Raw genomic sequence first — 25,865 nt, 5'->3', positions numbered from 1 at the left:
TACACGAACACTTTGCAAAGGCCGAGCAGAGCATTAACCAAAAACTGCATTTCTGTGCCTCGTCCTTTAAGAAATCGGCTTGACACCGACATAACAGCAGGTGGCCTGTAGCTACCAGTGACTGAATCAGTGAGAGAGAGGAGGGCAGCGAAGGGAAGGCCATTGCTTTTTATTACTCCTGTTTCTCTGAAATTATGACTGTCACTTCTAAGAACTGTTTACTTTTCCTGGTATCTCAACAATCTCCTCCCCCACATCCCCAGTCCAAGTCCATGTTCAACGACTTCCAAAGCCAGGTATTCTCACACGTACAGTATGGAAACGGTTGCTTACGCTTGCTACTGCTTAAAAACCCACTCTTGGCAAGGCGTTTGGGGAGAGAGGGAAAATGTAGCCACTGAAACGAATATAAATAAGGTAATTTCTGAAGAGTAAGACACTAGGCAAATTATAAATACTAAACATTTATTATTTTTCTCATAGGAAGGTTGCAAGGTTCCATTTCAAACAACAGGGCAAGGTCTTTCATTGCTGTTGGGGTTTTGTTTTGTTTCTTTTAAGGGGAAAGAAAGAAGAATGAGAAACTGGTGTAAAGATACTACCAGAAGCAGTGCAAATTTAGATTAATTTCTCTCTTACCTTCACCACCCCAGCACTGAACTGCCAGGCTAAGCCCTTCCCAGTTAAATAAAGTCTACCTTAACATCACCCAGTTCCTGGTGCATCACTGCACAAGAATCACAGCTCCCCTTCTTCTTTCACCCTTCCTCTACAAGAAGGACCTCGTACAGTGTAGCAACAGTAAAGCCTGGAGAAAGCTAACACGGTGACACTTCATAAAAATTAAACCTAAACAGAATGAAAATTAACAAAATTGAACCTTCATGATCAGCCGTGCAGAGATATCCAACAACGCAGCTCACCAGCATTGTTTTTCCAGCTTCCTGTCACAAATACACTTTACACATCCACAAAAAGACAAAAGAGGAAAGTCATATAATCCAAGAACACTTTACTTTCGGTTTTAAACTAAGGCAGGCAAGCTTTTGAACAGGAATTACTGACATCTTATGAAAGTCCGTCATTACATATCTGGGAATGGGAGGCAAGTCTTGCCTCGTAACAATTGCTCACAACGGGCAAAAAAGATTCATTAGAACTACCAAAAGCCAACAGGACAGTCGACATCAGCAGCACCCGTCGCCTTCCGCACCGGCACCGCTTACACGGATGCACAGACTGAGGTTGGCACATGCAAAGTCCCATCATTTCCGTGATCCTGTCTCACGGGGAAGGCAGTCCCTGTGGCTGCTGGGCCCACGGCTTCCCGCCAGCAAATGCATTAGAACGTGATGTTTGCAAGACCTGTTTGAAAAGAAGGAGGGTGGGGGGAGAAACAAGTGCTTATTCTTATACTACCTGTACTTCACTACCATTAGGGCAGTTAGACACAGGAAGAAGGATGCTTTGAGAATTATTATTATTTTTTTTTAAACTTACATGTAAAGGATTTGGTGGGAGGAAAGGGAATTAGGAAGCAGGTTGATCTGTACTTTTCTAACCCTTTTTTGATTGTGATGTAGCAATTAATTTAAATAAGCCAAGCTGAAGGAGTACTGAAGTAACTGAAGGCAGAAGGAACAACACAGAGGCTGCTGCTGAACCTAAGGTCTGCCCATAAAACTAAAAAGAGAAAGCTGGGGGAAGTACCATTAATGAGGGCAGTAAATTCACACCGGATAAAGAAAAACTGCTTTAGATTAAAGCATATCCATGCATCAGATGCTTGATTATCTCCTTTGAGATTTGTCTTTTTTGTCTTCTAAAATATGCTGCATCACTTAACCTCAGCACCCAAATCTGTCCTAAATACTTCTCTAATCACAGCAAAGAATAATGCCAGAGATCCCAGGAATACTGGCTACTATGAATAGGTGACCTTTTTGCCCTTAGCTCCTCTCAAAATAAGTTCTGTATTACAGTCATCACTTTTTAGCCATAAAAAAAAAAATCAAAAGGAAAACGTGCACTTCTGCAGCTCGGAACTGTCGAAGCTGCAGGATGCGAGCCAGCAGCCACCGCTGCCTAGTGCCTGGTACAGCAGCAGCAACAGGCTCCTGAAGGTTTAGTTTTACCAGCTGTTTCAGATGCTTTGCTACTCAAGTCTGGCTCCACAGCTTCAGCAGAGATTGTATCTCCTCACATCTGCTAAGGAACGGGAAATAACACTTGTTCTCGAATACTGCTTTGTCAGGAGTAAGGGAAGGGCAGAGAAGGGGAGGAAAAAGATACAGACTGGCAAGCAGAGAAGTTTTCTGGGAAGACTTAAAGTCCCTGAAGTTGCAGATAGAGGCAGAGATAAACTCCCTGCAAGACAGTTGTCTTTCTAATTTGGACAAATAATGGCTGTAGACATCCATCCTTCACCTGAACCACAATATTATTTTTTTTTATTTCTTAAGCAGCAGCAACATACATAATGTTACATAAAGCACAGATCAGGTCTCTCCGTTTCAAAGATATTCTAGTCTAGGAGAGATGGAATTTTAACAACAAAAGGAACATTTAGAAGAATTAACTTCAGAAGGAATTTCTTCCCCCAGGAGAAAGCAGCATGGAAAACTTAAGTCTCAGATAGATGTAAATGGGGACCGTGCAGAAGACTGGGCTAAGTAATACAAATTTATTTTTATGTTGTCAGGACACCGTGATTTCATATACCATGTGCCCATATGGCACTTTACATGCATAGGATTTGTAAACCTTTCAATTAGCATTGATACTATAAAGCAGGCAGTTATTTAAAGTAACCCATACGGCATCTTTCGGTGTAAAAATTCTAACTCCCCTGTACTGGACAGGCTTCCTTTGGGGCAACTCAGATGCCGGTACAAACCCCCAAAAGGCTGCGGAGAAACAGTCACAATACACCCGCTGGGAGGTGTTCACAGCCCCGAGGAGCAGACCCCGGTCCTGCCGCAGGACACTGCTACCCTCCACCTGGGGTACACCGGCCCAGCCTCCGCGTCCCATCCCGACGCCCAGGGTCACCCCCACCCCCGGGGGTGCAGAACATTACCCAGGTTACTGCTGTCCTTTGAAGCCCAGCAGATGCAGTAGTGCTGCATTAGTTGTTCAAACAGTTCCTTTTCATCTAGGAATTCAAGTCCTTCTATTCTGTAAGAATAAAATAAAACCTGTGATTCAAGCTGGAGTCTCGGGATAGTTTTTAATGTTCTCTACGGCCAGTAAGACAGTTACCTTCTAGTAAATCAGTACAGGCGTTTGTCCATAACGAAGATGCCACCACCACTCCTACTCTTTGTTGTCAATGTATGAAACAAGTGACCCGCAAGATGTTTTCAACCTCTCATCCCTGGAATTTCATGTTCCAGGACTACTCTGTGTAACTTCTCATAAAAAGCTTTAATTCTCTTCTAACCCCTTTTACTGCATGTATCTGGTCTTGCTGGATTTAAGCAGACATAATAGCACAGCCTAACGGAAGGCGATTTATCTTTACCAAAGGATTACAGTGAACAGTTGAAGATACTATTTTCTCCAGACAATCACAACAAGTCCACATTATGTCTTGGAAGAGTGATGGGTACACCAGTACAGCTTCTAACAACTCTCCCACATGAGCTCATGATGAAGCACAAACCAACTGGTACATATAAGATCTGAGGATTTTTTTCCTAAAATGGTTCCTACCTAGGATTCTTAAAGTAAGATCTTTGAATGTCTTCCACCAAACAAATGGGAGAACTTTTCCCAAGCTGTGCTTGTTTTAAAAAGTTTAACCTGGCACATTCCTTTCTCTCACTCTAGATTACTCGAATATCAGAGTGTTTATTTTCCATGCTTAATATTTGGAAGGGCTGCTACTGAGGATCAAAAGAGGCTGAGGGGCAAAAGTTCCTAAGTACACTCACAGATGTGCGAGTGCTGCAGAAAGACACTTTTGTGAGGATTTTTATAAACAGAAAGCATTATTTGCCTCATTAATACCAAAGGACAGAGTTTACATAACCTATTTCTTGGCATTTGGAACAAGCGGAAGGAGCTGAACAGATCTAAGGTAGTCAAAAATGCTGTAAAAAAAGTACAAGCTATGTCTCTCCACAAGTGCCATATGGTACAATCACACAGCACTATTTAAACAACCTGTGATTTTCAGTCTCACCTGTTCCGTTCTATGGTTTGAGAAATCCCCATATGCAAATACTTATTCTGACCAAAGTAACTCGTTCAGCTAATTCAAACTATAGGTATTGAATGACTCAGAGCAATTCACACTTTGTATTATATATCTAGGAAGTTACTCATTAAAAACAGTTTCCCCCTTTTTAGCTTTTCTTTAATGCAAAAAATTTAACAAAATCCATGCAGCTTACTGACTGTTCCAGCAGCCATTAGTCAGACCCTCTACACACGAAGCTCTGCCTGCAGACTCAGCAGTCTGGCTCCTAAAGGTGGTATGAAGGAAAGCATCATCCATCTGTTGAGAGATGGTCACCCCACGCTGTTGGGCACACCTCTCCTCTCTGTCCCTCTTTGCTTGCATAGTGCAATAGGCCATAACACTAAATTACTGCCCTGCCTTGGCTCATTACCTAATTATGCTGTCAAGGAACAAGGAAGATCAGAACTGGTCATTTTCCACCCAACTGTAGTAGAAAAGCAGACTGATAAGTAATCTGATCTAGGCCTACAAGACTGGAGCAAACCCCTGGATGTCACCTCCCTTGGGGACATGAGAAGTAGCTGCCTGTTCTGAGTGTATTTTAGGACCCAACTGGCGTTGTGGAGGCTGGATGTTCACAGGAAACATCTTAGGTACTGTAAAAACTCAACACAGCATTTCCGCAGCATCTTCCATCTGCAAATTTCTGTCATGAGACGCTTTATGTCACACCTAAATAAAACACCACCACTGCCTGTCTACTCCTGGCAGCAATAACCCTCTGGATCATTAATGCTCCAGGCGTTATCCTTGAGGCTCTGCAGAGCTCCAGCCTCAGACACGTCCTGTCTATCCAGCGGGCAACTGCAGGCAGCCTCCTCCCTGTTGTATCAGAGGATCCCATACTAGATACTGGTGTGAGCTACCCTGGAAATGGCATCTGAAGATGACTTTTGGCCGCAAGCAAGCTATCAGCAATACCTTTTGACATCAGCCTGTGGCAAAAAGCTGTACACTTTCATCATATCAATGGCACGTGCAGTTTCCCAGCCATTTAACAGCAGTCGTTCCCTCTGTAAAATAAACAAGCAGTGCAGTTTTCAGAGGACTTGAGGAAAAATACCAGAGAACGGTTTTTCCCCCTAAGGATTTTGTAGGCCATCTGCTTGACCTGTTCTTTGAAGAGCTCTTACGCTCTTTTCTAAGCATCTGCTGCTAACCCCTGCGCGGGGAGGACCGTGGGACAGATGGAGCTGTGCTCTGATCTACCGCAGTTTTTGTACTTTGCTGAAGCCAAGCGGCATCGAGCACCCACAGCACTGACAGCAGGGACCCGTGGCACCACAGACAGGAAAGGGTTTCAGCAGGCAGCAGCTGCCCCACCCCAAACCCGCTCTGGTCACTGCTCTGGGCCTTACCCTGCACACAGAGAGGCAGAACTTGCAGGCAGATTAAATAAGTTTAATATCAAACACACCCAGAGCTCTGTGCCCCTTTTACCTGAGAGTCTAAGGATCTGCAAACTTCCACTCCAGCCAGGTTACACTGTCGTCTCTGCAAGTTCTCAATCATGATCTGTCCAAAGCGGTCCGTCATATTCACCTCAGGTAGAGAATGAGACAAAAGTGTTCCCCCTTCCGAAAAAAACGTAATCGCAGTGAAAAGCAGTAACTTGGTTAAACTCTTGAATTGTCTACGTCATAAAATGTACAGGATAACATCAAAGCAAGCTTCACATTCTTACACCAGGTCTCATCTCCCACTGCCACCATCTCCTCGGCTACCTCACGCCTACAAGCTGAGTGCCCCTCCAGTGGTGACAGCGCTGCTGCCTTTGCAGACACTGGGGCTGGGCACTGAAAACTGGCTCTGCTTTAAGTTGTTGGCAACTTGGTTCAGCCCTCCAGCAGTGATTTACAGCTCAGAAGATCCTGTTACTAATTCCTGGAGCCACCTAGTTCCCCCGAGGCAGCATTTTAGTTCCACCCTGAGAAGCTGAGTTTATGCTGATGTGATTTTTTGTTCCACTTTGCCAAAGAACAGAGAGATAATTACATAATGTTATACACTCACATCTAACATTCAGCATTGTTTCTTTTTCCTCTGTTTTATTTAAACCAATATTCTATGGTTTTCTCCACATATGGATTAAGTCTCAGTTATTTTGGTTCAACATAGCCTAGAAACTGTCCTTCAGAAGGGCTGTATATTCTTTACAATGAGCTAGCAGATCTACAAGATAAAAGACAATACTGAAGAAATTCAGCAGAAACCACTGTCTCTACAAAACAATATGGCCCACTATTTTACAAGCACAACTCCCACTTTTGAGAGCAATTTCTATGACAATAAAGCAGGTTTAAAAATGCCATTTTTGTTTTACCTGCTCATAATTTATAAACATCGCCACTGGAAAGGTGCTTGCTGCCCACTTTAAAAGATTTGCAGATTGCTGCGGTGTCATGTAAACCAGCACACACTCTGCTACCAGAAGCGTTGGCAAACTTTAAAACAAAAAAACAAGAGAACTATTTCTAGCAAAAGAAAAAAAAAAATGTGTAAAGAATTATTAGCAAGCAAGTAATTTCACATCCCCAAAATTTCTTACAAGAGCTGCCCTTTTTGTGAACTAGAGATTTAAGACGGAATGAAATCACTTCTTCAAGCCGACTAGAACTGGGTTTTCTGGCAATTGATGAAAATTAACTGCAGGGGACTCCCATGGATACAAACTAGATATTAGGAGACAATCTCCCCTAAGTCAGCCACACGATGAACACAGAAGAACACGGATTCTCTAAGTCTTCTCTGAGCTGTGGTAGCGTGAACTGAAGTGCATATTAAAATTAATTTTGCAGAAGAATTGTACCCTATATACACGATACACACTCTTTTAGAGACCAGTAAAATTTGGAATAAAATACAAATTTAAAATAAAGTTTTCTCTTTAGAAAAGTTCTAAGAAGAATTTTAATTAGACAGATTTGTTCAACATCTGTGAAATAAGCTTCACATATTATTATCTAACAAAACGCAATCTATAGTTTGCACATTGCCTCTTCCCCCTCCATCCACAAAAAACCCAAAAATAGACATCTGCACAAGTAATCTTCCTCAGAATTACGGAGTTTTCTTTTAATTGCTAGAATGAACAGGAAAAAGAAAAGTCACTAGAAGCAGAAGAAATTCCACAAGGAGCAGCAATGTAGGCAAGCAAGGCAAGATTTCAGGAGATAGAAGTGTAAAGATTTAAATGGCAATTTGATGCATTCTGCTTACCCATATGCTCTCTCCCACCCAGGCAGATAGCCGCTATTTATATATCTTATATTTGAAAGGTATGTCCATCATCCACTAAGAGCTTAAATCCTGCCCCCCCCAGCCTAACGCTTGAACAATAAAATCCCAGATATTAGCTTCCGGAGTTAAGTTCTCCAAGGACTCCACAGCAATCACTTTACCAAAAGGTCTGGGGAACAATAAGGGTTTAAAGTGGAGGCAATAGAAAATAATTACAAAGATAAAACTCTGAAATAATTTAACATTGACAGAATTATTCTTTCTTTTACCAGCTAAGCTCCCAGAAACCTTGACTCGTACCGCCCTTACAACAGGGGTGGAGGATGCTCACCGATCTAGGTACTGCCCATCAGTCAACATCAAAACTAAATGCAACTGAACCAGCTCTTAAAACAAGCAATTTATGACATTTTGATACATCTCTAGTTTAGAGATTCCCCTTGAACAACTTATGATTCTATTAACTAGATTTCAACCAAATTCAAGCAAGGGGCAACTCTTTTAGAAATCTCTAAAGAGTTAAATTCATGAAGTAGAGAGAGAAAACTCTTATGAGCTCCGAGGCAGAAAATGGCTGCTGCGGGAGCTCATCCCCTCCAGGGCAAGGGATGGGGGTGAAAGCGAGAAGGAATTACAGCTGCCTGCCCTGCAACCACAGCTTTAACTTGTGCGAAAGGATCACACACCCCAGAGAGAACCCACCACCAGAAACACGGCCACAGAAAGCCATACTTCATCCCCCCCAGCGTTTTAAGATCAAGAAGGAAATAGTTCTGTAATGTTTGATCTTCTCAGGAAGGACAAAAACACGGTCTGCAGAATAGACTACGCAAGGAACAACCTTGCTTCAGACTTGGAACTACCAAGCAGTCACGGCAGTGCCAGCCTGCTCGGCTCAGCGAGGCTGCATGAGGTGTCTGAACAATTCCTTCTGCTCAAAGGGCTCAGGAAAAGGTAACCATGGAAATAGCATAATGAGCACTGGATGCAGATACTGTATGCCCAAGCCTGACTTTACTCTTACCAGTATGCTTCCACAAGCCCTCATAAAAAAAAAAAAAAAAAAAAAAAAAGCTGAAAAATAATAATCTTACTGTATATCCAGGTTATGTTTCTTTAGCTTTTCCTCCAGATCTGATGAGAAACGGAGATCTGCTCCTACTATGGAATATCGACTGGACTCTAGGCTGTGAGAATCTGCAAGTTTAAGATTTTGAGAGACTAACGGTTACAAATAAGAGGGATGCTGAAATTATAAACTAAAAAAAAAAAAAACCACACAGCAATGTATGAATTTGAAGACAAAGTTTGATCTGTTATACCTAACAATTAACAGCAAACTCTTCTTTTTAAAACATTGATTTCCCTTATACCTGATTATTGTGGTTTACAGATGGTGACTGCAACAAGCCTACTCTCTCACTCTGCAGCCACTCTAATGCAGATCGGTTATCCCATCCGTTACCATGGTTTCGAGGAATGCAGAGAGAAGAAAAATGTGAAGATTAAAGGCAGGGGGTTTTGTTTTGTTTGCTGTCTTTTCAGATAGCCCAACGTATGCACATAAGGAACTACATTAAAAAAACATGTACATCGATTTCTGGAAAACTAAGTTAAGAGTAAGAAGGTTCCAGATATCAACAACAGATATAGCTAGATAAATTAACAACACCTATAGCTATATAATATATATGGGTATCAGACATAGAGTTGGGGGCCAAAATGTTATCATTTAGGCTTTTTGTATGACCTAGTGATGGCGTTTAAGGGTAGAGTCAAATTAGGAAAGGTATTCTGAGAAACAAATATTCACCCTGGGATACAACAGGCAGCAAGCTCCTGTAAATGCCTTCCAACGTGAAGGGAGAACTAATACTAAAGTCAAAAGGCACTCTGCCATACTAGCAAGACTGTAAGGAAGCCAGCAGCAACATGAGCATCCTGCTATCAATAATTCTGACAACCAGTTGCAATCAATTCCACTAGATGAGCCCAATCCCCTCAGAAAGCATTTCACAAGTGCAGCAGCAAACCCACTTAAAGACGTAAAAGTTCTGCAGGAATAGATCAGATTGCTCTTTCAGCTTCAGCTTCACCAGAGTGAAGTCATTAAGACCGAACAGCACGTAATTTGCCCCTCTAACTTACCATATGAGTGTGCCAGAGCATGCAGTAAAAAATAAGAAAGCTAAACGGTGAAGAAAAAAAACCCCAGAGTGAGAGTTTAAAGGGGTTTTGTAAGGGTCAGTCAGCATCCGCAAGCACAGCTGGCACAGCCCCAGGCAGGACCCTGCTGCACACAGCTCCTGAACCAAACACCAGAGCAGATGCCAAGAGCCAGGTGAAGAGAGAAAGAGAAGCCAAGTGGCTGAAGAGACAGGATGAAAGGGGTTTTCCATTTCGGGAGAGGAAACAAAAAACTGGGGGGAGAAGGTATCTTATTAAGCAGTGCTTCAAACACTCTGGAAGATGTACCTCCATTTAATTTTCAAGTGACCAACTGTTTGAAAATGGCACCAGCAAGTCACAATAGCTGGCTTTCCAGCAACATTTAACAGATACAGAAACAGAACAGTTTGCGCAGAGAGTTACAGGGGGAAAAAAAAAAAAAAAAAAAGAAAAAAGAAGAAAAAAAAAAAAGTTGTGCAGAAAATGATTCAACATTTTGAGTCAAGGCTTTTTTCCATGTGCATGTTCTGTAATAGCTTTAAGACTTCCCACACCCTTCTATTTAAGTTATTATATCAAGGCCATGATAATGGCATCAAAAAAAGCCACACAAAACCCCCACCACACACAGGAAAGTATTTATATAGCGATTGGTTTGCTGTCTGGAGATACAGCACGGTAAGCGTCAGTCACCACAATTAGTATGAAATTAGTGCAATCTTCTTGTCCAGCTTCATTGACTTGGACATACTAGTACGTTAATTAAAACCAGAAATAAACTACAACAATTATGAAGTGATCCAGTAACAGAAGCAGTACAAACACTTCAGATGTGGAAGTAAATGTCTCTTGCTCACACCATGTTGATTCAAGTATTTTTATCACTGAAGAACAGGAAAGAGCAAAACCTCTTATACTCCAGGTTAGAAAACCATCCTTCAAAAGGGTTCAAATTTCAGCAATCAAAATTCCTAACGTTGTTTTTAATAAGCCTGTATATGCATGAATAAACCCCACAGAATTTCTGTTATGCCCTGACATGGTGGGAGAGGGGATGGCCAGAGGAAGCGACCGGGGCGATCCTCAGGGCTGAGCCGTGCAGCCCAGCAGACCCTTGTTTCTGGAGATGTGGGCTGTGGCCAAGTGAAAATAAACAGCCATATAGCCATAGCCTGGTTATTTGAAGTCAACTGCTGGAAAGAAAACATGAAACATGAGACAAGTTTTTTCAGGAGTGACTTGGTTCAGCAGAAATATTAAAGCCAAGTATCCTTAATGCCTTAATACCGGACCCCTCGCAGGAGAAACCGTCAAAAGGCCAAGGTGGCCGACGAGGAATGGATTGTCTTCCCCTCTTCAAAAGCCTTTTACTCCAAATGCAATCACTTCACTTCCATTTCCAGTATCCAGACTGCCTGGTTCTCCTTCTCTGGTCCATTCAAACAGAATGTACTTGTTCCTCCACACATTTTCCTGCCAACTTCCCTCAACTCTCCATTGACGGTTGTTGGCAAACACAACCACAGATAGTACTGAGGCAGAGCTGCACACACATTATACACGAGCTGATACAATTGCTAAAAATCCTGTATTTTAAATATGTCTGAAAGCACCTCATTAAATATCTCCATAATTCTTACATTCCAACATTTATGAGCAATACTTTTACCTTGAAGGAAATCTTAGGGGAAAATATGTAATTTACACTAGAAAATTTTAAAATGCAAAGAGAGGCAAAAGGAAAAAAAGCAAGAGGAAAAAGTTTAAGCTAAGCCTCTTCCAAACTTCCTTGTAAGATTTTCTCCTAGCTTCCACCTTTGGCCTATACATGTCATTAAAAAAATTCTTTTATATATAAAGTCAAAGGGATGAAGAGATCATACTTAACTAGGCAAACAACTTTGAGATTTTAAAATCAGACTGACAACTGCTCCATCACTTCACACTTAGCTGGCAGACACTCACTCACGGCGAGGCAATGGCAGCTGATGATAGCTGGAATTGCCATTGTTCCCAGCCTGGAGGCTCAAAGTCGAAGTATGACCATAAACACCCCAGAAGATAATGTACTGCTAGTCCTCGTCTGACACCAATTTCTACTTTATTGCAGAGTCTGATGCTTTAAGTATGAAAATTTGCAAACATGCTGCCACCCTGACTGAGTAGTGTTGGTGCAAATGTATTTTACAATGCCTGCCTATCTACAGAGCAGCTGAAAAAGAAAAAGCAAGTTTCCGCTTGGTAGTGGCGTCACATGGTCTCCATTGAGTTCTTCTTATGAACAAGAAGTTTCTTTTAATGGATTTTTTTTTGTGTGTGTGCTAAAAAAAACTACTTTTTTTTTTTTTTTTTACTCTCCTGAAGGTGTCTGCCACAATGACCTCCCCACAGACGAGAGCCCTGCCCACTCCACCAGCTCCCTGCCACTGCCAGGAGTGCTGCTGCCCTCCCTCCTGGCTGGCTGAGAGCACCCCCCACGCTGCACTAATGAGCAAGTCGGTGGCAGTTTTCAAATAAACAGGGCCACCTCGATGTGACTGAGGCCAACTGCCCTGACGCTGGCACAGCCAGCAACATTTCATGGCTTGATCCACTGAAAATCCCCCGTTCCAAGCGCCAATTCCTCTCCAGGCACCAATACTTCCTGTTGGCTTTTAGCAAAGTTGTTTGGTCCTGGTGTTCTTTTCTAGAGCACGGAACTACCTTATGGTTTTCTTTGTGATGCTCACACTCACCACATTCAGTTCTGTACAAAGTTTCTCTCTTGTACATGTCTGAAAGGAAGGTTCGAGAAACACCAGATTCAGATTTCATTTGAGAAATACAAGGGAGGGGAGAGTGAGGGAGAGAAGGAAAGCGAGCCCCAGCACTGCAGCCCACCCCATCCACCCAGCGCAGACTCTCAGCCGAGGTGCTCGCTTGTTATCCACACAGAATGCAATGGAGAACGTTTCTCTCCGATCAGACCACCTGTAGGTGTATTTTCCATGACTTCTGGCACAGAAGTAACAAGTGGTTTGAATTTAGACATTGGAGTGACTGAATAGTAGCAGAAGTTGCTTATAGTTGCCTTTTGACCTCACTGCAATAATTTTTGTCTTTACAGAAACACGCGACCAGCAAGTAAATGCTGTTTTAGGGTGGCCCTCAGGCACTCACCCACTGCCTTAATCCCTCTGCTCAAGTGGAATCACAGGCACACGAAGTACAGTGTTTCCTCTCCTACGAGAATGCAGAGTTTTCTTTTCTTACTCTCTTCTCAGATTAGTGAAACAATTTCTTGGAGGTTTTCCAAGAAACAGCATGCAGGATACTATTGACTCAAACTGATTTCATTAGGATTTTTATCCTAAGGTATCTCTGGCAGCTTTACAACCAACCATCCCATACAAGCTATTCTGCAGGCTCAAAGGCATGATACAGTCCTGGTCTCACTCAGGTTGGTTGTTTACTACATCAGGACAGGGTACGTGTCTAAACACAAAGAAATTTAGTCTGTCTTGCAAGAGCAGGATCATTCCCAACGCAAGGCGCGCGAGTCACCAAGACAGCAACAGCCCCAACATCCACGTTGCGTCACAAGCAAGTTTGGAAATTAAGGGAAAAAGAAGTTAAAATAATCAACTCTCAAAGCTGGACTAGACAGGGGCAGAAATGTAAGACTGGCAATGAAACGTGATAGCTCACTGAAGTGTAATTTGCACTTGCAAGGCAGCAAAGGTGGAGTACTAACTTCCCAACACTGGCAACTGCATCATAAACCAGATAGCGCCACTGAACTTTGAGAACAATTTAACCTGATAATGCCACAGGAATGTCAAGTTACTGCACAAATTCACTGCTTTCCCCCGGAGATCTAACATTCCCTAGGAAACGACAAAGTTGTTCAATTGACAAGTGTCATCTTGCTGCATTCAAGGGCAGAGGCCACAAATATCTATACTTGAATCGCAAGCCATACTGTCATTGCTTTGTCTAAAGGGCAAGGAGAAAGCAGATGTTGGCCTGAAGCTGATAAAGCTGTCTATTAGCACTAGCTTCACGAAATGAAAACATTTAGCGTGAGAAGAAAAGCAGTAAGAGAACAAGAATCATGTCAGTCGATATTACAACAACTCAAAAATCAAATTCCGAAGCACCTAAACAAATTTTTCCTGGTATACATGCGACAGCAGTGTGGAATTAATTTGGGGGCGAGGGGACACACACACACACGACAACCTCTCTCTGCAAGGTTCTAAAATCATGGACCATATCCCCACCCCAAAGCCCACGGAAATAAGTAACATTTCCCTGCCTGGAAATGCAGCTTCGTTATGCCCCACTACACTCCCTAGGCCAGGCAGTATTCCCAGGACACCACATTAATCTAACAGCTGCACCAGGCCAGACCAAAGGTCCCCCTAGTGTGGTAGCCTGCCTCTCACAGATGCCAACAGCAGCTACCTAGGGAAAAGGCAAAAAGAGGGCAAACACGTACAACAATACTGGCATCTATCTTTTTTCTAAGAACTCTTAAATGTGATTTGGATTTCTGGACCATTACTGAGTCAATGTTTTCATCTATCTATTTATTATAATACCCAGATCTTGTTCGCAGGCAGCAATAATCAACCAGCAGCCTATCATTTACATGTGAGGCACAAACTATTTTTTCCACCCATGTGCATCACTTTATATTAATCCGCATTGAATTTATCATCAAGTCACTAATTTCACAAGATTCTTCTACAGTTCTTTACCACTCTGAAAAGTTTGGACTTGCCAACAAGCTGCCACTTACTAATCACTCTATTTTCCCAATCATTTCTTAGTGTTGAACAGCAACATATCCTTAAGCACAGATCCCCATCTCTCTCCATAATGAAAATTAACAACATATGCCTACCCTCCATCCCCAGCTCCTCATCCATATGAGACCCATTCCTTCCCCCCGCAACAACCGTGCAATTTCTCTGGCACACTTTGCTAAGGGACACTGTCAAAACACATTTTTTAGATTCAAGCACGATATTAACTGGATGTCCTTTTCCAATATATCTGTTGACTCTTACAGAGAACTCCAATAGGTTTGTGAGGCGTAACTTACCTTTACAAAAGCCATGTTGACTCTTTCTCAACACATTATATTATTCCTGTGTTCCACTAAGTCTGTCTGTTAGTTTCTACTAATCTGTCCAGTAGAGACATCAGTCCTACTGGCTTGTAGTTCCCTGGATTTCTCCTGGAGACCATTTGAGTCACAGCCGCCACCTTCCAGTTCTCAGGTACTAAGACAGTTTTAAAATGAGAGGGTATATACCAGTTAGTAGCTGAGCGAATTCATTGTCAAGTTCCTTTAGACCTGTAAGAAATCTCTATTCATCTGACAGTTTGATTTGCCTACTTAGTCCACAGCCTCTTCTGGTGGCTCTTCCACATGAAGCAGTTGCATTAATACGTCCTTAAAGGAGAGCTCCCCACAGAGGTTTCACTCAAACTGACCTGTGGTTATCGAGTGCCAGTTCAAACTGGGATTCCACAACAGATTTCTACCACCTCCAAGTTATCTGGACATGAAGCTACATCCCAAAGATGTAGTAGAGCCTACATCAGCTGGGTTATAGTAAAATGGCTACTTTAAAGTATTTAAAACCCAGCACTGAGAAAGAACAAGGAAAACAGCTTTAGAGAAATAAGCCCCTCCAATACATTCAGACACTGACACATTAATTGCTGTTGACTGCTGTGACTTGCTATTAGTAGCTTCTGATTACAATACACCGTTGGTTTGCTCTGCTAGGTGTCTCTACAGCTGTTCAGTAACAGAAATACTATCAAACCCTTCTGATCAACCTTGTGCTAGTGCCTTTTTAACAGTGCTTATGCAGCATATCTCACTGTATACAGGAGAAGTAAGAAGTCTCCTTGCTGAAACAGTGGTGCTCGGGAGCCCTTTTTCTGAGATGGGGCATGGGGCTTTCATCTTTCAAGACCTGAACGTACAGTGGAGAACTCTACCGTTCGAATGACATCTAAAAGGTTGGTGAGTTAAGACCCTCTAATATACAGCAATAAAATGTGCACAACATGCACAACCAACTCAGTGTGTGGCAGTACTCCGATCCGAGTTAAAGCACTAAAAGAGCCTTGGGGTGAAGCACCTACACCTTGCCACCGGCAGCACGAGCACACCTCCTCACTAGTTAGACTCTCCCTCACTCTCTGAAGGGCCCTCCAGACCCTTAGCTGCAATTGTGCTTATTAAAGTCACCTGTACCTGTAATCCCACCACTCATCACTGCTAGCTCTGTTTTATCTGCTAACACAAATTAATTGGCATCGTAGGTGCAGATAATTACTGTTCCTAAAGGGTCCAAAGCAGCCACGATAGTGCAGTATCTGCTATTTGGGCACAAAAAACATTCCTCAACAGAACCCAGGCTTTTTTTCCACAAGCAAAGAGCTTTTTGAATTACAATCCTGACACAAACATAATGAGGCTGTAAGCCAAGACAATACAACCCCCCAGCACCTGAACCTAATGTTCTCTTAATACTAACACGTAACAAATGGCACCGGCTCCTGAGAATGGTCTTTGCAGGCTGCATTCTTCTGTTAAGAGTCTGCTAAATGTAAAGACCCATGCTCTTAATGAGACAGAAAGAAGACCAAAGGAAACACTCAACAGATACTTTAATCCAGTATATATGACTAGCAGCATAACTTGAGCTACATATGAGACAAAAAAAAAAAACCCTCAACAACTTTCTGGCAGAATAAAACCACTTCAAGAGAAGACGTTTCTAAGATGACACAGAACAAATGGGCAGGAGTCTGTAAGAGAAGAAAAAAAGCCTCTTTTCCCTCCCAATTCTCTGTCCAAACAGCATTTCAAACATTAAAAGTCTGCCCACATAGCAGAACAAAATGATCAGAAAAGTTTTAAAAGTGCTGCAGTACATTGCTGACTTATTTTTAAGATGACTCACCTATTAGAAGAGAGTCCCCTGAATGGGATTCCATAATTGGTTTTGACAGGGGAGGTTTTGATCTGTGGGAAGAAGGAAGAAGCATCTCTGAACAGTTAAGCTTGTTTAACAGTGTGCTTACGATTTATTTTTTTTTAATATATAAGTGTGTGTGCGTGTATTAAAAACAGACGAGAGAATACCTCTGCCCTCTACTGGAAATAAAAACGTTTGCAAGTTAGACTTGGTACTAAGTTGCAGTTTATACCCAATGACTCTTAAGTTTTGAGGCAACCTGAAGAGAAATCCAGACATTCTCCTCAGGTATCCTCCATAAGCCTTAACGTATCATCGAACACAACACTCACGTATAGCACCAGCCATCCTACCTCTCTAACTGAACACCCAAGCCTGGGAATTTACTGCTTTCTTCAACAGTAAGAGAAGACTTAATCGCCTCTAATCATCACGAGGGTTCCCCTGCCCATTATATTTTACATAATTAAAGTCTGCTTGGCCTCTCTAAAGCTTTCATAGACGAACTTCTGCAGTTTGGAATAGTGGCTGTGCCATCACATGTATGACTTGCCTGCATAATGAAACCTTTACTCTAAATCCCGGAGCATGAAGAGTTTCTCGGAAGAGAGATGAAATAATTGCAGTTTGCAGTTCATAGCATTTTGCTGAATTACATTCAGTCTCACGCAGCTAAACACACACAGGCACTATACTTACTTGATATTGTGTATTTTTCTTGCAACTATCATTGGAAAATCCACTTCAAAATATTTTCTAGGGAGAAGATTTTCATCCTGAGAATTGGAGTAAGACCATAGAATTAGCAACATTCAAACTTTGCAGACACATGACAAGATATAACCTTAAGTCCTAAACAGTTTTGGTTTAGTTTACACTGTCATTCGTAACAGTAGTGTAACTTAATGTCCTACAGCTTAAAAAAAACCCCAAACCAACAAAAACACTTGGGAGACATCAGAATGTCCTCTAAGCATTAAGGAAACTATTTAACATTTTATGTAATGCAGCAATCCTGGACTCCAGATCACTGAAACATGTATTCCAACAAAATATTATCAGGATCTAGAAGAACACAGCACCAGGAAACTCTTAGGACATTTAGTGTGCATCTTCAGAGTATTCTTCTAAGCAAGGAATCTGGAACATTTTGAACAGGTTCACAGAGAAAGCGACCACATTCCACAATCTGTCCCCAAACCCACAGCCAGACTACAAGCACATCAGTGTTCCTCTACCACAAAAAAGGGGAAAACCTCTTCACTTCATGTTGTCACCATCTGACACCCTAAGAGATAAGCAGTACCAAGTTTCTCCCTATGCAGCAATCCTTTTGTGATGGAGATGTAGCACTAGTTCTAGCTTGGCAACCTCATGAATTTCTGAACAGTAGATGAAATCAGGAGTCAGAACACTGAAGCACTCGCTTAACTGGGTCCCATCTTCTGTCCGTTAGTTGTACCACACCTGCTCTTTGCAAGGACAAAGAATTGGAATTACAGGCCCCAATTTAGCTTTTAAAATCACTGTTACAAGAAAGTTAATAAAACTGTATATTAACACAGCTTTCATAGGAACGCCGGTAAGAAGAAAACTTCACATGTCATAAAATTTCATTTTTTCCCTTCCACTGACTGAAATACAACGAATTGTGACCAAGCAAAACACAACTGGCCTCCCCGGCCTTTCTTCCAGAAACCAAATTTACAAATGAAAATGCTAATGAGAAGACAAGATGACTTGGAAGTGTGTTCACTCAGAATGATACTATCATATAATATCTGAATAATCTGAATTTTTGTGAATCACATGCATACATATAAACAGATGTATATATTTATATATAAAACTCACATTTATATAAATAATTCAGATGAATAGAGTCTGTACAATTCTGTGCTGTGGTATCTGATTCCTGTTTTAATACAGGATTAAATAAAGGGAAGCCTTAACGCTTAAAGAGGACAGCACAACGTGGAGTTCAAGCTCTACTCCTGGAAGTCCACTAGAGGTCAGCTCCCTGTCACAGGCTTTTTGGTAAAAACCGGTGAACACCGCAGCCCCCGCCCCGCGCACTGAGGTTTGAAGGCACCTAAACTAATTGTAAGGAAGCTGAGAAGTGAGGCAGACCACGCAGGGCACTCTGCTGCAGCACTCACAAACCTCTGCCTCCAGCCAAGTTTGTCACTCTCGGCTGTCATTACCTTTAATCTCCAGAACAGGGTATCCATGCCAGCACCAAGATTAACAATTTGGCAGTTGCATTCTGTCTTCTTTAGAAAAGCTTTAATCAAATAACTGACTCCATGAACACGAGCATAATAGCCTGTTAACAAAAAAAAGAGGATTTTTAAATTATTATTTTCATATAATACTTGCTGTTTAACGATCATTAAGATTTTTAGGTAACTTTATAAACTATCTATTTAAAAAAATGGTGTTTCTTAGGAAGAAAAATGAAGTAGAATTATTAGGAATATCAATGCACTTTTAAAAAAATACCTAAGGGTCTTTGGTTTGGGGTGTTTTTTTCATTACTGACAAAGTCTGATGCACTGATAAAACAGGATTCCTTTGGTAAATTAAAGTTTTAGTCAAGTTTCACCTCAAACTGAGCAGAGACCAGAGCTGACATACCCACCCTGCTGCCCTGGGTCAAATCAACATTTTTGATTGGTTTGTATTGATTGCTGCACGCCAAGACACACAGAGACATTCCACTCAGAACACAGAAAGCAAAGGATAAGAGTTTTGATTCAAAGAATAATATTTAAAAGGCCAACTACAGTACAGAATTATTACTGTGAAGAAAACTTGTCTCATCCTTTTACATATTTGCTGCACTCCGTAACACCCGGTATACAGAGGTTTCACGAGGTGCTCTTCAAGACCAATTCAGAACACGTTTGCACTCACAGTCACATGCCAACTTGCCTCTATTGATTTCAGGTGCTTTTCTTTCTTTGGCTTGTCTCACAAAATACTGGATGTAAGGGTCCTTCCAGTAACCAACACTTACAGCAAACCTGTCCAGCAGAGAAAAAAAAAAAAAAAAAAAAAAAGAATTATGAAATAAGGCCGCCAAGATTTCCTCTAGAAGACACACAGGCTAAAAGGTCACTCTCTGAGCTGGGTGTATACATGCAGACACAGTTTACAAAAATCTGTTGAATGTGTGGAACTTTTTAAATTAAGAAGTTACATAAAGCCTAGTTAAAAATTTTGGCTGTTGCCATATTAAGCAAGCATCTTTTTAATAGCCTCTGCGCTATTTGATGAACTTCTGCAAGACCCTAGTCTCAAATATTTTCTGCTTGAGGACCCAGCAAACAGGAATTCTGTCTGAAGTTCCTTAGACCACGCACAAAGGGCGCTTTACTGCTACACAACATGCTCTGAGCTGTTTGCTCTTATTCCAGAGCTTCTACCCATCACTTCCACACAGACAACAGTGCTATTGTAGTCTAGTAGAACTTACGAGTTTCACAACGGATTTGAAAAGGTAAACTCTCAAACTCAGCCACCCAACAACTTGCTGCTACACCAATAACAAGAGGTTGGAACAAAAAGCCAGCAAGAGCAGAAGTTAAATTCACACTCGCGCACAACGGGACAACAAAACTCATCACCCATCCTCCAGAGGTGAGGAAAAGAACTCTGAAAAGTATCAATTCTTTTTTTCCTGGGATCTCGAACATCACTGATGTTTCAGATCCCCACTGTTAGCCAGCGTAACTCCAGCGATCGCCGTAGGCTGCTTGATAAACAAACTCTAAACCGAAAACGGGGCAGGGGTTGAACAACAGGAGCAAGGCAAGCCGAGGGCTGAACCTCCGGCTCCGCGTGAAAAGCGCCTTCAGGGCAAACGCCCGCCCTCTCCCCCGGGAACTCGGACCGTGCTTTGAAGTTTACTCTGCCCAACACAGCTTCGCTAGCTGCACGGCTACACAGCTTCAGGGGCGCCTCCCCGGGCAGCCGGCCCTTGCCGCCGCCCTCGGCCCCGGTGCGGACAGAGAACCTCGGCACCACCGGGCACGGCAGCAGCCTCCCGCGGGGCGGCACCGGGGAAATGCCGTGGCTCCCTCCCTGCTCCTCCCTCCCAGCTCCCCGGCGGCCGCTCCGTACTTCGCCGCCGCCCCGCCCGCCCTCACCCCCGCCAGCACAGCCCCGGGGCTGCGGTCCGGTGGGGGGGGGACACGGCGGGACGGACGGCGGGGGTAACACCAGGGGTAACACCGGAGGGGCCCGGCCCGGCTCGCCCCTCCCCACCCCCCCGGGAGCCGCTACCGTTTGCAAACGGACGCGTCCTCGCACGTGCCCCGGACCGCCTCGTCCGCCTCGTCGAGGCCGGGGGCGGAGAGGGGGTCGCGGGCAGCGGCCGCCATGGAGCGGTGAGGGCCGGGCCCGGGGAGCGCGCGAGGCTCGGCCGCCCGCCGCTGCCGCCACCGCCCCTGCGGCCCGCCCCCCGCCGCCTCTCATTGGGCGGTCTCCGCAAGGCGGCCCGTCGGAGATCGGCAGCGATTGGCCCACGGCCTCGCCCGTTCCCACAGCGCCCAATGAGAGAGCGTGAGCTGCAGCGCCCCGCCCAGGAAACGGTGGCTGTAGCGCAAGGGACGCCGGGAGCGGTAGTCTTGTGGGATGCTCGGCCATAACGCGGGGGGCGCGCGGGCCCCGGGGCTGTCCGCTAGGGGAGGGGGGGGCCGCCGCGCACCGGGCCCGTCCCGGCTGCCGCTGCCGAGAGAGCGGCGGGCGGAGGAGCCGCCCTCGCGCTGCGGAGCGCTGACATCCGGGCTCCGGGCGGGACATCCGGGTTCCCGGTTGCCCCGCCCCTCCCGGAGACCCGGCTGTTCCTCGTGAACACGTGATGCGTTGGGCGGGGCCGGAAGTGGCGGTGGGTTCCGGTGTGGGCGGGGCCGGCGGCGCCGCGGGGAGCGGGGAGGAGGCGGCGGCGGGAGGCCGGGCCGGCGGAGCAGCGGGTGCCCGGCGGGAGGCCGGGGGAACGGCCGCCGCCATGAAGAAGCAGTTCAACCGCATGAAGCAGCTGGCCAACCAGACCGTCGGCAGGTGGGTGGCGGGGCCGGGCTCCCGTGGCCCTGCCCGTCTGGGCTGGGGCACCGGCGGGGCTCTGGCGGCGGCTCCGCGCCGTTTCTCCGTGCGAAGCCGGCGGCGGGGAGCGGGTGGGGGCTATCCGCAGTCTGGGCCGCGCGTCGGAGAGGGGAGCGTGCACGGCGGGGCTTCCCGCACCGCTTCTGAGCGGGGCCTTTTAGGGAGGAAAAAGTTCTGTCAACTCAGAAAGAAACCGGCGGGACGGGGAGGGGAGGCGGCGGAGGCCTCTGTTGCTTGGAAAATGTTAAAAAAAAAAAAAAAGCAGCAACAAGAGTTGCTCCGTTTTGGAGCAGGGAGTGGGCGTGGGGGCCCGCTGGGAAGCGGTGTCGGTCCGTCGGTCTCCGCTGCCCCCGCGGGCTCCGCCTCACCTGCCAGCTCCGAGGGTTGCTCCGGCAGCGAGGGAGGCAGAGCCCCGGTGGGAGCTTTGGGGGGGGGTCCCCTGAAACGCCGCTTCATGCGCGGCCCGGGGGTCGCACGTTGGTGCAGCCGGTGTTTGGGGTTTGTGTCATGGTCGGGGCCGTGAGGACCGACAGCAGAGAGCCCTCTGCGGCGGGGGAGTGTCGGCACCGGGGGGCAGGGGAAGCGAAAGGGGTTGAGGGGGGGCTCCTCAGGGGGTCGCCTTGGCCCCTGAACCCCGCAGAGCTATTTGCATTGTGCGCTTCCTGTCTGGGGGTTTGTGACTTTCGTTTCCTTTGCCACTGTGTTAATATTGAGTTGTTTGATCTATTTCTCACCCTTTTTCACATGCAAGAAGACTTCGGGGAGTGCATCCTCTATGACTTAATTTTAACAAAAATAGCAGAAGTCTCATAGGTGCGATTGCTGCCAGTTTCCAGCTGTCAGAGTCTTGGAAGGTCTTTAGCCTGATTCTGTGGAAAGAAATCTGTGCACAGACACAGGAGCGTCCGCCTGCAGCTCTTCCCCTGTGCTAAAAATGCAAATGTAACTGTACTGTGTTTCTAGTAGAGTTCTGCAATTTTCCCTCTAGAAAGTCCTCTCTGCTTTCAGGCAAAACTTAACCTGAAAGTTATGCGCTTACACTGGAAGTGTAAACTTTCATGCTATCTGAGTTTATACTTCCATGGCCTCAGCTCCAATAACTCATTTAACACAGTGTTTGTTTTTTGGAGGCCTACATGCATATAAAACAGGTCAAGTGTGTCAGCTAATAATGGCTAAATAGTAGATTTTTAATAGGGTGTTTGTTTTGCTCTAAAAAGAGAGCATAAATTCCAAACCAACCTTGTGTCCTTTCATTCTCGTTTCATATAAACTAATGGATTTTTTTTTTTATATTGTTGGTGAGATTATTGGCATTCCCTTTTTGCATGTGTTGGGTCCACAGCTCCAAATCCCAAGTGGAATTTCAAGTAATCTGTGTTCTGAGTAGGATAAACATCTCAGGCTGCTTTCTACCTCAAGGGGAAAATCAGAATTAAATCTGAGGAACTGTTTATAGTCGTGTATGGGTTGGGAGGTCTGTAATGACCTTTGACTACACGCAGCTGAAGCCTGGTGGAAGCTGTGGCTATCGGTTGTTTCACAACGGAGTTTCTCAGGGTGTGGTTGTCTGCGTGCATGATTATTGCTCAGATTTCGCCAGGTAGTCTGCTGGTGCCTTTGCAGCCTGGGCCTAGGATGGTGAAGTTTTCTAGTTCCATTAAAATATAGACAAGTACCTGTAATTGGTTTTCATTAAAAACTTACTTGAAATGACACTGATGCATTTGTTTTTCTAAACTTAAGAGTTAGTTTAAATTAAACACCATTTCTCGCTTACCTCATTTAGTCAATATTAAATACAAGCACATCCTTATTGGTTCTGTCTTTGCTGATAGGGTGATTTTTAATAAAAAACTGGTATAATAAAGTTGTATGGATTCTTTATCAAAGAACAAACAAACTGTTCATTGACTAGAGGTGAGAGGACTCTGAAGAGTGAGGGTAATTGTAAAGTTTTGACCAGTGCTTGTTGCCTTTTTCACATATAAATTATGTCCTCGTGTTTGTAAGTGCTTTGAATGAACCAATTTGCCTCTTCTAGGGGTCTGTGTAGTCTTGTTAGCACAAGGTGGTACTTACTCTTCGGTTGCTGACCTTGATATTTGTGGCTTTTCAAGTTAAAAGAGTAATGCTTATGTGATTGAAATAATTTTCATCACTGTAAATCTGCATTAATTCTAATGGAACTCAGGAGACTTGGCTTTTGGATGCGATTTGGGGGTGGGAGGGAAAGAAACAAAGCTTGGGAGGTTTGTGTTGGCTTTTGCAATGTATGGTCACCTGTATGTGTAGCAGCTATAACAGTGGAAACTCAGGGAAGATATTTTTACACTTCCCAGAGTGCAGTGCATTCATGTGCACAACCAAGCACTGTTTTTCCTCAGACCTGTTTTTCTTTAATTTTTTTTGGTTCGTCATCTCAGTGCTTTTATCTGACTTTCAAGATCTCCCGTTGTCTCTAAGGTTGAATTTCATCGTTTGTATTAGATGTTCACTTAGATACAAACAGCATTTTAAATAGTAACTGCTTTTGAGGCCTGTCAAAGCCCACAGTCTAGTGAAGACTTTGATTTGATAGTCAGAGATAATTTCTGGAAATGCTTCTGCATCTCCTCCTCCAGCTGAGGAGGCGAGAGGGATGTCTCAGCCGTGCAACACTGCATCAAGAAATCAAGCGTGATTAGACCAGTTGGTGTACAGAGATGTACAAAGAGAGAGAAATGGGTCGTTTCACAGTTTTAATAATAGTTAACCTTTTGTTTTAAGAGGTGTCAAATGTGCTATTAAAAATAATTGGTGAATATTTAATATTACTAGCCTCCCTCTATTTCATGGACTAGTCAGACATTCAGAGAGTCACCAGGCTCTTCCTTTCCCAAAGTAAAATCAGTAGTGAAAGATTTGTGATTGGTTTCATTTGCACATATCGGGGCTGAGGTTTTCAAATTTCGGGCAGCGCTGCCTTTGTGGTTTTGATAAGCGCTGTAGAACTCGGGGAAGACGTGGGAGATGTGACAGTCCTCATTCAGCAGGATCCTACAGGCAGTATTAGCAGAGGGAAGTGTTTTTGGCACTGGGTACCAGAACCGGGAGTGAACCATTTCAATTTTATAACACTGAAGAAAAAAGAAAAAGAAAAAAAGTTGCAGTGTGCTTCCCATCTGGTGCGGCGGCAGCCCGCAGCTTTCTGAGATGGCTCTCTAGTCCGTTGGTGTAACTCCTTTATTACCTCTTATGCTTGGACAGAGTGAGGAGATAAATCCGATCTTAAAAGGACTCTTGTGGTTATGTCAGTGCCTTGCAGAGGAGCAGTGTTCAGGATTTCAAGCCCCCGTATGCCGCTGGCAGACCCAGCAGGTGAATAAGCCACCCCACAAGAGAAGCCGTATCTGGAGGAGCAGTTTGGGCATCGGTGCTGCGGGGCGATGTCCCCCCACCCCGACTGGCTCGCCCAGGACACTCGGGGCCGTCGTGTGGGCTACCTGCTCCTCGTTCCCCTCTCCGGGATGTCTGCCCTTCCCTGTAATCTGCTGCTCCCTAGGGTGATCTTTGGCTGCTGCTTTCTGTGGTGGTGCGTGAGTTAGGGGCATCTTCTGCTTTTCTGTTTACTCATTCCAAGGTTTTTTTTCACCATAATTGAGGGGTGGGGAGGACGGGCATGTTATGAGGTCAGCAAACCTTGGTTATGCATCAGGGATGTATCATTACCAGAGGTTGGCATCCTTGGCCTTGGACCGTGAATATGTGACTTGAGATCAGAGGAGTAACTCCTTAGCGTGGAAGATAGAAAAGCTGGGCAAGAGCTTCATTAAGGCAAAGGAATGGCGTTTATGGGAAGCCTGTGAGTCCACATGGAGAGCATTATATAAATTATTAAATATAGGTAGGAAACTAATTAAAGAGGGGATTAGCTGAGTGGAACAGGATTCCACAATAATTAATAGATGTGTTAAATATTTTGCAGCAATTATCTTGTGGATGTTGTTGGATGTCTTAAACAAGACAAGTGTTCAATCTGCCACGGAGTATTTTTTATGTGTTTGACAGATTTGTTGTTGCAAGTGGTGCATTTCTACTGAGGGGGAACAACTCAAGCTCTGGTTAACCCATAAAGT

General features: G+C 44.3%; 2 protein-coding genes across 7 annotated transcripts in view; one reads left to right on the top strand and one right to left on the bottom strand.

Annotated features, from left to right (window-relative positions):
* Positions 1–448: 448 nt before the first annotated feature.
* LCMT1 (leucine carboxyl methyltransferase 1) lies at positions 449–21,100 on the bottom strand. The gene is made up of 11 exons (XM_074919638.1): positions 20,929–21,100; positions 19,576–19,667; positions 18,846–18,967; positions 17,341–17,417; positions 16,627–16,688; positions 8,581–8,683; positions 6,570–6,690; positions 5,687–5,788; positions 5,168–5,259; positions 3,080–3,177; positions 449–1,365 (listed from the first exon to the last, which is right to left on the bottom strand). Exons 1-11 carry the CDS (start codon positions 21,024–21,026, stop codon positions 1,343–1,345), a joined length of 990 nt encoding a protein of 329 aa, XP_074775739.1. The 5' UTR covers positions 21,027–21,100; the 3' UTR covers positions 449–1,342.
* A 460-nt stretch (positions 21,101–21,560) lies between these two features.
* The window catches only part of ARHGAP17 (Rho GTPase activating protein 17), a 47,586-nt gene continuing 43,281 nt past the window's right edge, over positions 21,561–25,865 (top strand). For all 6 annotated transcript variants that reach the window (XM_074919826.1, XM_074919821.1, XM_074919822.1 and 3 more), the window contains exon 1: positions 21,561–21,705. In XM_074919826.1, coding sequence (XP_074775927.1) covers positions 21,653–21,705 — 53 coding nt within the window. In that variant the 5' untranslated portion in view covers positions 21,561–21,652. The remainder of the gene's footprint in view (positions 21,706–25,865) is intronic.

This window comes from Athene noctua, chromosome 15 (genome assembly GCF_965140245.1).
Source record: "Athene noctua chromosome 15, bAthNoc1.hap1.1, whole genome shotgun sequence".
In the NCBI taxonomy this organism is placed as follows: domain Eukaryota; kingdom Metazoa; phylum Chordata; class Aves; order Strigiformes; family Strigidae; genus Athene; species Athene noctua.
The sequence above is the reverse complement of the archived record's forward strand: the minus strand, read 5'-3'. Positions and strand labels throughout refer to the sequence as shown.